The sequence below is a fragment of the Clarias gariepinus genome, chromosome 4, assembly GCF_024256425.1.
Source record: "Clarias gariepinus isolate MV-2021 ecotype Netherlands chromosome 4, CGAR_prim_01v2, whole genome shotgun sequence".
Lineage (NCBI taxonomy): Eukaryota > Metazoa > Chordata > Actinopteri > Siluriformes > Clariidae > Clarias > Clarias gariepinus.
Genome location: NC_071103.1, coordinates 31,332,551 through 31,351,053, shown reverse-complemented (window position 1 = coordinate 31,351,053; position 18,503 = coordinate 31,332,551). Strand labels below are relative to the sequence as shown.

At 35.4% G+C, this 18,503-nt stretch overlaps 1 protein-coding gene across 2 annotated transcripts in view; it reads right to left on the bottom strand.

Annotated features, from left to right (window-relative positions):
- col15a1a (collagen, type XV, alpha 1a) overlaps nt 1-18,503 on the bottom strand; it is an 82,756-nt gene that overhangs the window by 4,188 nt on the left and 60,065 nt on the right. Inside the window, exons 24-41 of one of the 2 annotated variants that reach the window (XM_053494114.1) lie at nt 15,534-15,596; nt 12,476-12,565; nt 12,022-12,057; nt 11,595-11,648; nt 11,384-11,440; nt 9,728-9,787; nt 9,592-9,633; nt 6,490-6,511; nt 6,165-6,242; nt 5,054-5,079; nt 4,781-4,879; nt 3,878-4,019; nt 3,314-3,390; nt 2,837-2,965; nt 2,580-2,630; nt 1,766-1,825; nt 343-540; nt 24-133 (exon numbers count right to left, since the gene is read on the bottom strand). In XM_053494114.1, coding sequence (XP_053350089.1) covers nt 24-133; nt 343-540; nt 1,766-1,825; nt 2,580-2,630; nt 2,837-2,965; nt 3,314-3,390; nt 3,878-4,019; nt 4,781-4,879; nt 5,054-5,079; nt 6,165-6,242; nt 6,490-6,511; nt 9,592-9,633; nt 9,728-9,787; nt 11,384-11,440; nt 11,595-11,648; nt 12,022-12,057; nt 12,476-12,565; nt 15,534-15,596 — 1,394 coding nt within the window. The remainder of the gene's footprint in view (nt 1-23; nt 134-342; nt 541-1,765; nt 1,826-2,579; nt 2,631-2,836; nt 2,966-3,313; nt 3,391-3,877; nt 4,020-4,780; nt 4,880-5,053; nt 5,080-6,164; nt 6,243-6,489; nt 6,512-9,591; nt 9,634-9,727; nt 9,788-11,383; nt 11,441-11,594; nt 11,649-12,021; nt 12,058-12,475; nt 12,566-15,533; nt 15,597-18,503) is intronic. The other variant, XM_053494115.1, reaches the window with a different exon arrangement.

Genomic DNA, 18,503 nt, shown 5'->3' with positions numbered 1-18,503 from the left:
AGGTGTTTGAATAGTTAACTGACCAGAAAGGATCACTCATCACATCTCGTCCATCAAAAGAATAGAGGGGGACCCCAGCGGGGAGAATGTGATTGGAGAAGATGGTTTCCCAGTTTTTAAACAGAATTTCACCCTGAAAAATAGGACACATACTTTATTTTATGTACGCTGATGGGGCAAAAAAAATAAGCTCAAACCCAAGGAAACATATGAACTGGAACAGATTTTTTAATTGCTTCAAGTCTTTAAACAGAAATTGATGCTAGTGAGTTTTTAGTGCTTTGAACATCCCTCCCCTCTTACTAAAACACATCTACATATCAGAGAAGATAAGTGGCTCACCCTGAGGTTAACGATGGGTAAGCTGGTGCGGTAGGGCGGCTGCACAATGTCAATCAGGTCCTGTAGGTGGTGAGAAAGGAAAGCCCTGTACTCGTCTCGGATGCCCATGGCCTGAGCTTGTACTCTACACTGTTTATTCACTGTGTGGATGGAGCCCAGGTTCCCAGCCAGCGGCGTGTTCAAGGCAACCAGCCTGAGCTGAGAGACAAATATACATAAAAGGATGAGTCTTTAACTAAATGTAAGGTTAATTTTACATTCTAATTACATTTACAACTGTTTTGCTTTTCTTTTTTTGACACACATACAAGTATGTTATACAGTATGTCAAATATGTGATATTTAGCTTGAGTAAAATACATTTGGATTGCATTCATCACATGCTAAACAATCAATTAGTATACATACGGCAGAGTAAATTTGTGGAAAAAAAGATCTAAAAGTAAATGCAACAGTAAAGAATGTCTTTACAATTAAAAGAAAGAAACTTCAATTCAAAACTGTTTGAATGGAAGAATAGAAACACACCTCTATTTTACAATTTATCAGCAAAGAAAATGTAAAACTCTTCAACATGAAACACAAGCAACCACAATGCAAGGTTTTGTCATGTCTAAGATATGACAACTGAACAGCGATATCATAAAGAATGGGCCAAAGACTTAGAAGTCTGAATATTGAAATCTGGCCTTGATATTAAATACTGAAATATATTATCTATTAGATATTGTAGCCCTATTTAGTCAAACCAATAAACCTATAAAACACTAAATCTATGATTCTGTCATCACAAATTTTGTGCAGTTTGTACTTTAATAGGACACTGTCTACTTAGTCTACATACTGTACTGTACTTTCAGTACTTACTTCCTAAGCAAAAGCATTTAAGAGTAAATAAAACACTTTATTCATGTACATTACACCTGAAAATGCACTTTTTACATGCACTCTTTTTGCTATAAGTGTTTCCTAGGCAAATACAATAATTTTTGCTTGACTTTTGCATTATTCCCTATACCTGTTTATAGAAAGATCTATAGTGAAAAACTGCAAACCTACTAAACACACTGAATCACACAAACAAGTCTTTCTTGTGCTTAGACATATCATAGTGCTATTTGTCATATTCCATCAACTTTCTATTCTACCATCTTTTAAATGGACCTGCAATGGAGCTAAACCACTAAAATAAACCTAGACTGACTGGGATGTCCTACAACACCACTGGATGGACAGCACCATAATTTATAGTCTAAAAAAGAACCTTTGGAAACCAGAAGAATTTAAGCTAAGACTGAACCAATGATTTCTTTTCCCTTACAGGCTTATACAAAACCATAACAAATAACAATATTATGTAGTTATGCATTTATCGCCAAAAAAAAAAAAAAAAGAATAGTCAGAGAAAGATAAGCATTCTTACCGCACTTCCACTGTGAATTTTTGTATTGCTGAGTTGAGGAGTCATTATTAGAGGGCGAGCCTAAAGAGGATTAGAGAATATTTTTTACAACTTTTGTGCAGTTCACACACTTTACCTGAAATGTACAGTACTGTATCGTTAAACTGTACAATGTATCTTAAAGAAAAGGATCGAGCCCCTCTGGTGACATTGGGGGAAAAACATTCTGTGGACATGACTTACCAATGCAAGGGAATAGGATACTATGTTGTGGCCATAACTTCTTAAGGCGTGGGAAGAAAATAGTATAATGCGTGGCCACGAGATACTATGTTGTGGCCACAACTTATTAACCTCAGAGCATTTAGCCTCTTGTAGACTATGCACAAACTGTGTGTGTGCGTGTGTGCGCAAAAACCGTGTTGGTGAGATTGGGGTATTAGTAGTTAACAGATTATGGGCCGAACTTCGCTTAGTGATGATGGTAGAATAAGTATAAAGGTCTTGACTAAAACAACATGCATGAGGAATCACAAAGGAGTTTTCATTTTCTGCAATGGAAAAGTACTCCAACTACTGTAGTTAATTTTATCAAAAAGTAATGCTGTAATGTAACTGATTACTTTTTAAAGACAGTAATTTTGTAATGTTATTAGTTACTTTAAAAAGTAACGTCCCACTGGTCGTGGCGACAACATAGTATCTTGTTTCCACACCGTAATAAGCCATAACCACAGAATATCACCCCCCCAATAAATTCACGAGAAGGGCCTGAGTTTAAGTGCTAAGTGTGTTACAATCCTTAAGTAAGTGCTAACTATATGCTGGTACTTACATCATCTTGTGAGAGGACAGTATGAGAATTCACCTCAATCAATCCTCCTAGCTGGGAAATGAAAAAAAAAAAAGTTTGTCCATAACCGTGTCCTGCAACCCGTGTCTTGGCTAGTTTGTAACATCATATCATTTTTAATTTATGAACCATTTTACAATAACTCAGTAACATTTTATATTGTGCTTAACATTCTGACACAAAACACAAGATTGATATGGAATATACACATAATAGAATAAAGAAAAGTAAAATCTTACTTGAATTTCTCTCCAACCCCCTTTGACCTTGAGGTAGAGTTTACTCGTATCAGTCACCATGCACAATGTTCCCTCTTCAACCACATGTGACTCAAGCTTCATGGCATGAAGACTTGTGTATTTCTTTAGCTGTAACAAAATTATGCATTTATTAAATCCACAGCACACAGGGGTGATATTTTGTATATTAGGCACGATGACTGTATTGACCCAAAGTGTTTATAATCAACTTATGCGAGTGCTCACAGTAAATTAATTTTCCAGGCAGTCCATTCAGATAATCAGAGTAACAATCAGAGACAGTGCTTGTCCTTAAGTTCCAAAAAATATATATATTATAGGAAAGAAAACGTGGACTGTGCACTTCATGAAAGAAAAATTGACTTAAGCTCAAGCACAGAATCATATATGCCTGAGGCCTGAAAATAAATGTATGGTGAATATGACCCTTAATTAATGGTGTGTAGTGTCACTCACTGGGCCAGAGCCACTAGCAGCTGGTCCTGGTGGACCTGGAGGACCTCGAGGCCCAGGTGAGCCGGGGATAGCAGCAGCTAAAATCACAAGACTATTTTAGTACAAGTCAGAATTGTATGATGCTTCCACTAAGACAACAGCTGGTGTCTAAGCACTGAAGTTCATATCTGGCATAGATCATCATCGTCATCATCATTATCATCAACAGAAAGGCAAGTGTAAACCCCTGAAGTCCAAGATCAATATTTGGTTATTTGTCATTTCTAATTACTATTAATTATCAATTACTGTATGTAGTTACAAAGTGAAAAACCTGAGTGTGAATCTGATGTGGATCTTTTTTTTTTAATTATGTTGATACAAGAATTGATTTGATGCATCATTGAAAACCTTTATTACCATTGATTCCAATCTAATAGTATATTGTTTTAAAGTTCAGATGGTGTACAGATGGACAATTAAAATTTCTTTTGAGATATCTGTCTCATTATAGAGCGTAGAAAATAGCAAAAGAGGACTTTTTTTTATTAAGCACTAACTTACCTTAACTTAACTTTAACTTACCAGAGCTATAGCCAGGAGGGCCAGGAGGTCCAGGAGGGCCTCGGAGGCCAGTGGCACCAGGTCTTCCGATACCAGGAGAACCGGGTGGACCCTGAATTCCTGCACGACCCGGAGGCCCAACGATTGATTCTCCTTTAGGTCCCTTCAGAGAGAACCAAGAACAAATTTATTACTTATTATTTATTGTGGCAGACAATTTATATTTCATGAATTATTATTGCCACCAGAGCAATTTCTTTCATGCTCATAGTACACCCAAGAGATAACAGTACAAACTTGAGTAAAGTATGTGGTGCTTGTTAAACCATTTGAATTTAAATACATGAAGCAATAAGGGATCCAGCCAAGAAAGTGTACTCTGCCATTGTTTTTATAGCGGTTCGAACCTCATTTTTTCAGTTGTTTTGCATAGATTTTTTCTTATAATTTCTGAATAAAGGCTTGCCAACCCATCCATTTCTAATTACATGAGGCATCAGAGCACTTAAAAAAAATTTAAGGCAGCTTGTCATCAGCGCAATTATTTTTTTACAAAGGCCCATCAATCATAAATTTCCAAAGTCACAACAAAAAAAAGATCAAACGAGCATATAGTTGAGAGAAACTGGGTGAGTTTGATGAGGAAAAATACAGATATGAAGAAATATGATTGAAAGTGGGAGGCAGAGACAAAGGGAAAAATGTAAGGCAGACAGGAGAACAAAACAGAAAAATGGAGATCGGAGAGATCAGAGAGATGTGAAAGTGAGATATAAAGCAAGGCAAGAGGATAAAAGAACATGCAATCAATCTCCGGGAAAGGTCAGTGTTTTCAAACTGGAATTATCTATATGGTTACCTGATTTACAAGACATAATGTACTAAATATATATATATATATATAATATAGGTGTGTTTACTGACCACAACCCCAGATGCTCCAGGCATCCCTGGTGGCCCTGGCATTCCAGCCTCGCCTTTCTCTCCCTTCTCACCCCGGAACCCATAATCGCCCTTCTCACCCTGACACACACATGGAATATATGCACATGAAAATAACCACACAAGTGTTTTCTGAATAAATGCAGACAAAACACAGGTTGTTATGCGGGTTGAGACTTATAACACTTTTTCAATCAGTCACGGTCTGGTGAGGTCATTTAAAGGAAGTAAGATAATCTGCTGTCTCCCACTCACCACTGTGCCTGCACCCAGCATAGTACCTGTGATAGAGATAAAAAGTTTACAAATCACAATGCTACATTGCAATGTACAAATAAGTGAAATAGATGTTATGGTGCACTTTTATATACACAAGGTGTTCAAGTCAAACCGAGACTGTAGAATAACAGAACGCAGTTATGATATACAATCCCTTGCTACACTAATGCCAGCATTACACTAGTGCTTGGATAGATCAAGTTTTTTTTCAGTATGCTGAAGCTCGGACATGATCAGACTGTCTGATTCACATCTGAAACACTGGCTTCCCAGGAACTCCTTTAATAGCCCAATCATGTATGAATGGCCTGAAAGAGGTTATGACAACCTCTCACAGCCAAGTTCCTGTAATGTTTACGTGGTGTTTATGAATAATTGTGTGTACAGGTCCAACAGACAGATGCATTTCTTCTGCAAGTTGGTGACAAGTTATCTGTTGTTTTTCATGGATCAGACATTCCACCTGCTGAATGTTCATTGAAAAAACTGCAGTGAGCTCCAAACCTCCTCGGCCAGGATCTTCATTCAGGGCTGTATGGACTACTTTAAAATGTTTGTATTATGCAAATGTTTTACTGTGGCTGAAAGTCTTATTATCATTTGAAAATTCTACTGTGATTGAAGTCTTTCGGTCTTACATGGATATGGGAATATGGGATATTTCATCACAAATCCTGGTTTGACTTGAACAGCCCTCATGTAAATACAGAATGGCCCAAAAGCCAGTATCTATTGGTATTTTCCCTTATATAAAATTTAATGTTTTTGATGGTGTTAAAACTAACAATAAAGATAGAATTTAACCAGATCTAACATCATATGTCTTTTTAAGATAACTTAGGGGAATTTAAAGTCAGCAGTCTTTTGGAACTGGCCCTAAACAACCGTTGAACTAAATCATTTTTGCATGTAAGAACATCAGGTCTTATACTTAATTAAAATGTTTGGCCTTTTTGCACAAAAGTGTTGCAAAATCAGAAGCTGTCAATGCATAATACTTCCTTTTTAAAACCATTTTTGCCTGTGGATACAGACTTTTGGTTCGCCCTATACATATAGTGGTTTAGGACATTTCAAAGTGACATACTTGATGGACCTGGAGGGCCAGGAAGGCCCCTTTCGCCCTTTTCCCCTTTGACTCCAGATGTTGAACAGCTGGCTCCCTCTTTAGGAGACAAATGGGCAAAACATCAAAATAAAAAATGCTGAGCAGAAATCCATCATTTGTGAAACTGTATTATGTTTAAGCACCGAAACAGAGACTTATGACTTCACTAAAATCAGTTATTAAAACCATAGTGGTCATAACATTCTTCTTAATTTTTTTTTTTACTTTTTTTGTGTCACGTCAGCTTGAACAATTAAATAAAAATAATCAGATGACAGTAAATCGGCAGGATTTTTAAACTAACCTGCAGTGGAATTGCCGTTGATCTGCACAAACCCCAAAAAGGGAAAAAAACACAAAGAATTAGAGGTTATGATAAAGGGCTGAATTTGAACGGTAGTAAACATAGTAGTGTTAATCCAAAGAGAATGATTTTAGAGTGAAACCATCTGGGGTAGAACTCATGCACTGGACAAACAGGACATTTAGTCCATGAAGCAGAAAAAAGGAAACATTTAAACATAAAACACTTGTGTTATATGCACGCATGTTTTTCATCAGACAGAATACAGTGGCGATGCTGTTGTCGTACTAACCATAATGGTTGAGTAAACAGATTTTTATCAATCTATATATCTATTCTCTATCTACTTTTCATCTGTCCACCTATTTTTTTTATTTGAAAGGTATCTCACAGATACACATATTTTAGCAACATTTTGTTGGATAATCTTCTAGGACACTTACAATACCAACATTTTCTTTCTTTTTTTAAAAAAAAGTATTTTTAAAATTTATTTTTGATTTTAAAGCATTATTCTTTCACAAATGTACAGTACTATGTAAAACATCTTGAGCCAGCCCACATTTCTTCATACTAAATTAAATGATGTAGGATGAATGAAAGAAATAGGAACAAATACAGTATTTTACTGCAACAGGCTGCAAAGTGACTAAAGATGCAATGTAAAAATGGCTTGTTTATGTACAGTAAGAACCTCAGCAGAAACCTCATTTCCCCTCTCATCTGTTCAACCACTCAGATATTATTGCTATGATTAGTAAACTGGTGATGCTGAATGCTGTCATCACCTTCACCTGTTTCTCACTGGTTCATGGCTTAAGATATTCTTTATGCTTGAAGGATTTACAGGTCACTTAACAAACAAAAAACATTCCCCTGAAACAGTTCAGGTACAGGGACAAGACTGAAAATAAGAGACAAAAACATGTCAGAAATCGAACAAGTCCTTTAGGAAGCCTGGAGAACTTTTCCTTAACACTATGTAAAAAAAAAAAAGATTGTTGGAATCAAAATCTCTGTACAAGCAAAATATTAAGAAAAGAGGGGTGACTCAAGACTTTTGCACAGAACTATACTATAAAATGAGTATTTTAGTTGATGCCAGAATAAATAATCGAATATTTTAATTCACTACATTGGTTGCACTAAAACACATTGCATACAGAAGAAACAGCAAATTATAAGGGACATGAATCAGAATCATTTCAAATTTCCAGATTTTCCACTTCTTGTTTATGACACAAATGCACATATACTGTTCAGAGTTTAGTTACTACACTGCCTGGCTTAAAAAGTCACGCTTTGGAATTAAATAAGCAAACAGCTACTAGCCTTTGTTTGGATCATTACTGTAGTGTAAGATACAACAATTCTTTTAATCGTTTAATCGTAATTGATGTGGTGAGTAGCTTCTAATTTCTTATACAACCATGTAGCATATTAAAGATGTGCACATTGTAAAAATAGGTTTCTCAGAAAGGTCAAATTATTGTTCTGCATCAAAGAAAACAACTATGGATATTGCTGAAATTACTGGAAATTGGGTAAGAATGGTCATTATTAGAACTGTGCATTATAAAAACCTGGAAGGACAGAAATGTGGTCAAAAAAATTATGGATAGCTATGATCAGAGATTACTTAAATACTTTGTGAAGCTGTGTTGTAAAGAATAATCAGTACAAATTATAGCTCTTTTAATACTTAAATTAAGAGCATTTCCACTGTGTGATAAGAACTGTTTAGAATTAAACAGCTGTCAAGTAGTGGGAAAAGACTGCAATTTGCTAGGTAGCATAAAGATTGAACTTTGGAGTAATGGAAATATGATTATGTGGTCTGGAGTTTGGATTGACCTTATTCCAGAGTGATGATGTGTCAAGGTAACAAGGTGCCTAAGGTCGAAGTGATGCACCCATCATGTATAGTGGCCACTGTACCAGCCTCTGGAGGCAGTGTTATGATCTGGGTTTTTTTCAGTTGCTTGGGTCCAGGCTTATCAACATTATGTGGTAACAAAATTGTCAGCTACAGACCTGAATGTACTGAATGACCAGGTCATCAACAAAGTTTATTAAAAATGTTGAAATAATGCCACTGCAAATGTGTGTTGTAATTTATGATCAAAACTGAATTCAGTTCAACAATACATACATAACTGTGTGTGACTTTTTTTGGCCAAGCAATGTGTATTTTTAAGGATTAATGTCATGATCACTGAGTTAGTTCATCACAAAATGAGCAGCAAACTCATACCATGTTCATTTGTCATGCAACATGCTCATCACTGATGCATTTCAGGTTAAAGAGGGTTCTAATTTCTGTGAAAATTCAACGTTGTCTAAACTTGGGCACAAATTTGCATTTTAAACTATTTGCTCTTACAGTAGACAATGGTAGACACCTTATTTCACAATTGAATGTTTTTCCTGCTATACTATACCTATGTCATATGTCTTAAGCAATGAAAAGCCTAACATTTATCATGCCTTGGGACTTTTCTTTAGATTATGAGCTCACAGTTCTCAGACATTGCTGATAAAGAAAATGACTTGTTTTCACAAATTTTTGAACTCACACAGACAGACTTTAGATTTTCTACAACGAAAGTGTTAGATTTGATCCAAGCAGGAACAGAACCTGATTTACTTACCCCTACCCCCAACCCCCAAATCGTTTAATTATATTAATAAAGGTAAATCAGATGTGTTTCAGCTTGGCTTCAGTAACATTGGCTTTTTAGTGGACAAGACACTCTACATTCTACAATTACTATAAAGTTGCAAAAAAATCATGCGATTGTTTGAAGCAAGGTAGATGAAGGACAAAAGATTTAACAATATGGTGTTTTGCCAAAATGAGCTTAAAGAATTCATAGAATTCATAGAATTTCTCAACCCAATCTATACAAAATGTGGTATGATTACCACAGACACAAGTAATTTCAATTAATTTTAACTTTTTACAACTTTACAACTTTATTCATTTAATCGTAAAGTATATTTTGACAAAAACACCATACACCTAGATGGAGACACACAGTAAGTGTAAAACAGACAGTCTCTGTTATGTCTGAATACCACTGCAAGACCCACGTCACTTACAGATTTTTTACAGTTGGGCCGGGGAGGAATCGAGAACACTGTCTATAAACGTGAAGGTAGACACCGTGAGTTACATTTACAATATGAGCAAAAAAAAAATGGAAAGAAGTTGAAAGGGGAAACAGATTGCACTTACTCCCTTGGGACAGTTGAATATTCCGGGACGTCCAGGTGGGCCGGGGGGACCAGGTGGGCCCTTTCCCAGGTGAATGATGGAGAAAGAGAGGTTGAGGGATGAGGGATATATATATATATATATATATATATATAAAATTAATAAATTGAGAGAGAGAGAGAGAGAGAGAGAGAGAGAGAGAGAATACAATATTATTACAGTATGTAGCTTAGTCTGGCTTTAACGTGTAGAACTATTATGCAATCACTAAAATTATTCAAGAGTAACTTTAAATTTATGCCTTTAAATTTTCCAAATTTAGGTTTAGCAAACACAGAACATTTAGAAAAAGATATAAATAATTAAACGAACTATGATTCTTTTACTATAACCTGATCAGTCACAATACCAACACCACCATCAGGTTAATTGAATTGATAAAAAATTTGTTCATTGATTTATATACCAGTAAACTGCTACCCAAGACTCATCCATTCCTGTAAGTACCAAAGGCTAGCCCAATCCCACAGAAAAGCCAATGTAGCCCAAACTGCTGAAAAGGCTGGCCCTTGATTTACTGCAGTTTAGGTGGTTGATCCAGCCTCCATATTCCCCAGCTCTCAATTCGACTGAGCATCCATAGAATCTGCCAGACAAACTAGTCTCAGAGACTCACCACACAACCCACAGCACCTGAAAGATTCCACCAGCATAGGTCTTTTGGAGTCATGTCCAGAGGGGCCAGATCTTCCCAGGTGGCACATGTGAAGCCTACACAGTACTGGGCTTAACAGCTGATTGGTATAACTGCTTCTATTAATATTTATTCATGAACACACACACTAACTAGGCAACCAACAAACAAATCTACTAAATAACAAGTGTATCTAAAAAAATTTGGATACATAGACAAGGACATCATCGTGAACTACAACTACATTATAAACTGTTACAGTATGTTCACTTACTAACTAATTCATCCACTACATGAATAGACACTGACATGTGCTACAACTACACAGTAAATAGTTATGCTTGTAGGCTGTTTTCTCTCCCCATGTGATGACATGCTATTTTTTTTCATGCTCTTTTCTGTGCAACATTTTTTTTTTCAGGAGCAAATAAATGTGGTAAGCGGCATAATTACAACTTAGTACCAAAACCCTAAGAAACCTCAAATATCCCTTCAGCTTCCTAGCGTGCAGTCTTTACAATTCTCTGACAGGGGCACTGCTACAGCTTTATAGGGAAAGCGATGGGACAGTGTATGAAAACCAGACGTAGCTATTCATAAATCCAAAAATAGTGTCAGCACTCATAAAAGCTTTTAGGATTAAAAAAGGAACCTTTGATGTCACTGTGTGTGTGTAAGTGTGTGTGTGTGTTTATCATAGAATTAATGGCATTTTTTTTGTGAAAATAGGAAAAATAAAGAAATATAGAGCAAGTGAAAAACGCATGCAATGATTGGCATTTCGAGCTTAGATAAGGGGACATACAGTATGTGGACGCTGTATAGTTTTATTTTTTGCACATACATTCGATTTCTTGTGCATGTGAGCAAGCATCCTTCTGTCTTGAGAACTATAGGTGTTGTGTTTTGATGAGAAAGCAATTTAACATTTACAGCAATAACATAAATAACGCTGTAGCTGACTGCATGTGCGTGATACGTACCAGTAATCCGACCGAGTCTCCCTTTTCTCCTTTGCGTCCATTCATTCCAGGACGTCCCTACAACAAGACGCATCAGAGGTCTAAATATTCATGTGAAAAACAGATTAACCCGGCCAAAATATTTGACCATATTTGGATGTACAACATCTGCATTAAACGCAGACAGCCATGCGAGATTTGCATGGCACAATGGTAACTTATGTTAACTTACCGGACGGCCAGGAAATCCAAATTCCCCTTTGGGTCCAACTGGTCCGACTGGACCCTGTTTGATAAAACCAAATACAGAAAAAAATAATGACCTTGAGGCATGACTGTGTTCCAATCAGTACTGCAGCCTTTATAATAACAGGTGCACAGAAACAAACTCAAGCTGTAAGAAGCGGAACATGCCAGAGAAAAAGGAAAACTGTTTCACTTGGTCTGTTTCAGTACAAGCAACACCGCCCTGACTAAATTTTCCAAAACATTTTGAACAGAAGCAGCTGTCGCCATACAACAAAGGCATGGAGAAAAAAGCGGAAAATGCTTCAAACTAGAGTGTGATAAACAAACGAATAGCAATGTAAAGGACCAGTAATCTATATTACATGCTTTATTTTAAATGTTAAAATATCATCATAGTGGCCTTGACTCACCATGACTCCAGGCGGTCCTGGAACACCACTGTCACCCTAGAAATACGGTACATGTTAACATTTACAGAAGATCTGCTTAGAGTTAGTTAATGGAAATTCACATTAATCTTAATAACATGCTCACTTAATACCATTGCAACAGAAATGAATCTAAGCTCTGGAAAACAAACAAATTAGTAACAAAAACAACTAAAATATCTGAAGAAATGAAATGAGCACATGTCCAATTTATATTAGTTAGTCTCAACCCAATAGTGAATATTGATTTATATTTTTAATTTCACTTCCTTGTCATTTTTTTTAATTTTCATTGCTATTTCTTATAGTATTTTCATTATTCTGTTTTATAATCAATTCACTTTCTTTTTGCATTCTTTCCTTCACTGTTTTTCCCTCCACCTCACACTGTAAAGCATCTACTGTACTTTGATAAGCATTATTAAATATAAGAAACCTTGAGTCCTCTTGGTCCCTGAGGTCCAGTCACTACAGACAAAGGTGATCCATCTGCACCAATAGTGATCCCTGGTTCTCCTTTCTCACCCTATACACACACACACACACACATTAGCATATACAGACATACATATAACAAAAAAGCAAAAGAAGAAAAAAACTACCATACATTCATATATATAAAGTTCATTGACAAGTTTTTTATTATTTTTTTTTACATATTTTTTCAATTAAGCGAATTTGTACATTAATCAGCCATGTATTGATTTATGATATAAATATCATATAAAAAAACAAACTTACACATAATGTTCAATTGTTTTAACTTTTTTTATCTTATTTAAAAATTATTTATTAATTGAATAAACTACTGTAAAATAAATATATACACATTTATCTAATTGACACAGAGTTGAGAAAATCTTAATTGAAATGCCACTTATGCTGTTGCTTTGTTGCTTGCTGCCAGTGGCAATCCTAGTGTCTAGGCACACAGTGTCTAGGGAGAACTCATATAACTCATACATATTTTATAAATAAATAAAATAAACAAATAAATCATAATAAAAAAATGCCTTAACAAATATTTGCTATTCTAGCCTTTTTCATTATGTACATGATGATATTATATTTATAAAAAGATGACAGCCAGATACCTTTGAATTTTCCCTACTGCTCCTTTTCTTTCCTCTTTTTTCTACCCCAAATAAGAGTTAAGTCTAACCCATTTCACCTCAGGGGTATAGAATGGGATATATATTATTTTAATTGCAAATAAAATATGCTATTGAAACTATACAGTACAGTGCATATTGTGAGTATTATGAACAGTGTTGGGCGTAACGTGTTAGAGTACTTGGATTACTTTTTTGATGTAACAAGTCATTTAATGCGTTAGGTCCACCATTTAAGTACTCAGTTTTCTCAGATGCGCAAGAATTATAATCACAGCGACAAAACTCGCGGTAAAAAACGTACTTACGGCCACCACCCGAAAACGCATAGGTGAGATAGGGGTATTAGTAGTCAACAGATTATGGGCCAAACTTCGCTGAATGATGATGGTAGAATAATTATAAAAGTCTTAACTAAACATAAACACACACACATGCATAGAGGAGTTTTCATTTTCTGCAATGGAAAAGTACTCGAACTAGTTACTTTTATCAGAAAGTAACACTGTAATGTAACTGACAAACAAAGTAATCTTGTAATGTAATTAGTTACTTTAAAAAGTAATGTCCCCAAACACTGATTATAAATGAACTGTGGTTTATTCTGTCGCTTTTCGTAGTGTGATTAATTGTACTAGTTGCATCACTGTAGAAAGTTAGATGTATGCTTTTTATCCCCACCTGCTCCTCCTATAGGAGACCTGAGGTACAGCATGTCCCCTCAGCCACCCGTTTCCACATCTCGTAAAACTACGTCAGACACCAATATAATTAATTGACCCACAAATCACACAAATGTATAATTAATTTTTTTTTTCTGAGCACTCTGTGACATCCCATGACACCATGACATCACATGACATCTAAATCCACCCTGCTTGCTGCTATTGCTAAAATCATGGATCTGCATCATGGATTAAAAACCTCTAAAATCCAATAAAAATTTTAAAATATATTTTTACTAGTGATTCTTATAAAAAGACTTTACCAAGCAATTGTTTGTTTTCAAAATGATGCTTTTCTTAAAAGCATGAAAAGTCTCACATAATGGCTTCTTACTTATTTGTTAAAAGCATAACGAATGTCAGTGAAGGTATTTAGTTGACATTACAGGTCATCTGAGAATAGAAACATGAAATAAAATGCTGGTTTATGGTCTTGTTATTTCGCTGTGTCATATCACACTATCCAGTGATAAGAGAGCACCATATGCCATAAAACATTTGACTGAATAAGAATTGTTAGTTCAAGTACCAGACTACTAAAATGCTGTAGCGTGATTTAGGGCCTTTCAAGCACGGCATCACAAATTATAGCTGAACTGATAGAGTTTGCAATAGAGGAATGAGTAAAAAAAATACCTCCTGACCTCTGGGCAGGACTGTGCGGCAGCTTCAAAAGGCAGATGGTTCAGATTACTGCCAGTAAAACTGGTTTTACTTATTACTATATATAAGGAGTCACATACTTACTGTAACCCATCAATCATCATATAATCTTATTTAAAAGTACAAATAATTTAACAAATTAAGGCTTGAACACTAAAATTGTTGTTTGGTGTGTTTGTTCAAAACATTTACTTTTCCTGCCTTGAAGAAGATCAGATCAAAGTTTATGAGGCATTTATATTTAAATCTGGATCCAGTACCTCATACGCAAGCAAATGTGAATGATGTGTAGTATATTAGTGCATGGCAGGGAGAAAACACACACACACACACACACACACACACACACACACACAGGCACAGGCACAAAAACATACATGGGTGCACACAAACACACACACACACACACACACACACACACACACACACACACACACACACACACACACACACACACACGTACACACATTCAGGTTAACATAAACCATATGGCAAAGAAAGCACCCGAGGACCTTTTAAAAAGGTTTAATAAATTTTGTTTCTGTTTTTTTTTTTTTTGTAAATCTGCACTGAGTTTGCTAGTGTATCGTGTGTGTGTGTGTGTTCTATAAAAATATATAACAGTTGAATACACATTGAGTGCATGCATGTATGTGTTTTCTTTATGTACATGTGTGTGTGTGCGTGCATGTGTGTGTATGTGTCTGGTAGTGATTAAGCTCCAACACATCAATGCTTTGTACTTGCCAGAAACTCAATATGGAGACACTCTTTAATCTTGAAATGAATGCGTCACTTTCTGATTAAAATCTAACACGTATAAACTGGCTTCAATGGCTTTTTGGAAGAGTAAAGTTTTAACACATAGAAGTCAGAGATGGATTAGCATAATGAAAATATCGGTCTCTGGTTTAAAAAAAAGCTCAGATATAAAGGATTTAGGTAATGAATTGCTTCCTGACTGTAGGCCACGTTTCCTCCTCATCAGCCTTACCTTTAACCCTGGGGGGCCCTGGACTCCTGGAATGCCGCGGTCACCCTTTGGACCTCTTTGGCCCTGGAAAAAATGAAAAAAAAACAAAATAATTAAATACAAAGGTTGAAAGGACTGCTTAAAAATCAATTAGTTACCAATAAAAATTTCAATTTACACTAACAGGAAACAAAGAACAGTTTCCATACTTAATTGAAAGAGACGTGAAAATAGAAAAAAAATGTTAAATGTAATGGACAGTGACCAAGCAGGCAGAATATATATCTGTATATGTATGTTTATGACTTGTGTTATGTTTAACTGTTTAACTGAGATGTTTGAGTTATGTTTTACACAGATTGTCACTCAAATCACAGCGTATAAATATACAGTACAGTATATGTTTAACTCATTATCCTTTTGAAGTCAATAGTAGATAAGAGCAAATAAAAAGACATAGAAGAAACCTTCTTTTTTAGCAAATGTATGTTTAATTATATTATTATTACTAAGATATTTAAAATGTTTTTATTTTACAGTCCATTTTGGCTAATTGCATGGTATAGACATACTTTGGGGTTCATAATTAAAGTTATGTAATTAAAATTAAAGATTAAAGTAACAGAATTTTTTTTTGTCATGTAAGGAATTTAAGATTACAAAGAATGTACAACAAATTATGTGGAAAAATAAATAATGGCTGGATGATGTAATGTGTCCAGTAATGAGGCAATACATTACTGTTAATTATTTTTTGTATAGCACTTCATAATATAGTTTATTTCTCTGACACCACAGCAGTCTGTTAGATCATAATCGATCATTAATTTATTCATCCATTGTGTATACTGTCCAGGGTCACATGGTCTTGGAGCCTATCAAAGAAAACTTAGAGCACAAGAACCAAGAGATTTGACCCAACAACCTTGGAGCCACCATGTCCATTATCTTTATATAGTCACTGTATATTAAATGTTGTGAAATGTCTGCAAGAGACAATAAACTTAAAACTGTCATCTATTCACTAGCCTTAACTGGTTTACAATTTGAATATGATGCAAAAACACGGTTTATTACTCTGTCCTGAAGAATATCCTTTGTGCAAAAACAGAAAAATGCTCTTCTACAAAGGACTAACTCTGGAAACTCCTCCCCCGAATGATAAATAAACATCAGTACAGGACTTACCGAAAATTTCACCATAGCAACAATTTCTCTTCTTCTGTAATAACACTTTTTTTTTAAATCAGTTTATAAGATTTTAAGTTGGTCCCTATATACGTGTTGTTACTATAGAAACAATAAGATATGAGAATGAGTGTGTTAGTATAAACCTGTGATATAAATTCTTGCAACCTTGTAGAACCTTTATAACTGCTGCTATAGAAAATTACACATATAAACAGTATATTTATCCTAAAATTTAATCTTTAAGTAATTTCCATGTACTACTCTATATAAACACTGTAACTGAGTAGAGAATTTGAAGAAGAAAAAAAAAGATTCAGTGTCTTTTTTTCTTTTCTTTTCAGCATAAGAACCCAGCTGGATCTATTATCTTCAATCACATGCTTTGTATCTGATCTCTTAAAAGAGTTTTAAACATAAAATTAAACTTCATAGATGTGAGACTCCCGACTCCTGACTGTTCCTCTGAAATACAGCACCAGAAGATATTTTCCTCAGTGTGAAATTGGAGCCTTTGAGTTTTTATACAGGGGAAGAGAAAACTGTGTTGAGGTCAAATACAGACTGGAAACTCGAACTGATTAGATTTAATGATGTTCTTCTTTTTTATCCTTCTTGTTTTGCTCCACACTTTGTCCAGGCAGCAGGGCTTTGAAGGAAGTCATCACTAATGCATTGAGATCATTAGGAGCAATGTTTACTGTTACACAAAGACTTCTCACACACACTCATTCATTCAGGATTAAGACAGTGTTTTTCTCCTCACAAGTTTACACAGCTTCATGAATTGGTCTCAAAAATACTGAACAGAATAAGAAAGTAAGTAAGACTACTACTAGTTCAGCTTACAAAGCAAATCAAAGCTTCTTCTTATAATATACTGTATATAATGTAACTGTATACAGTATATATAAAGCATACACTCCACATGGAGAGATTTTGAAGTGTAATATGGAGAAGTTTTCTGTGAGCTTATTTCCCCAGTGTCACTGCTTTGTAACAGTCAGAGCTGAAGCCGAAACATTTTGTACCACAAACTAAAATTTCTCGTCACTTTTTTTGGGTTTATTATCTGATAAATACTTGATATACATACCTGATGCAAAACTTAAATTAAATTAATTAATTACAAATCGAAGGTTCAAAGAAGAATAAGTTTGACCTGTATCAGATACTCCTCCGGACAGATGTTTTTGCAGTTTCGGTTATTGGTAACATACATTTATGCATTTGTAAGACATATTTACATTAAGGCATCTGCCAGATGCCCTCATATATATAGTGACTTACAAGTTTATCTCTTCATTTCATCTGAGCAGTTGAAGGTTAAGAGCCTTGCTCAAGGGCCCAACAGTGGCAACTTGGTGGTGATGGGGTTTAAACCTTGAACCTACCGATTACTAATCCAATGCCTTAGCTACTAAGCTTACAAAATGCTTTAAAGTTTGTCTAGAGGAAGTTCAGTCCACCCCCTGATTGCCAAAATAGAAAACTAGAGTCTAGAGGCATGTCTTCCCTGATCCCTGAGAAATGGTGGGATCAGTCAAGCAGTGAAAAATCCAGTGCAGTTGTTTGTTTTTCCAAAAGACTGCTTAAGATTATAGCTACTATAACTTGACTGTCCACTAAACGTGCTACTTTTAAAGATGAAATAATGCTAATACAAATCTATGCTTCTCTAAAAAGTTCTCTAAAAGTTTGGTCAAATTCCCATGAAGGGTTTAGGAGGAGGAGTGGATAAAGGAGATGTGTGACGAGAATGACACTGAAGCAAGACAACGAATTGTGGTGTCTATGCTTCAC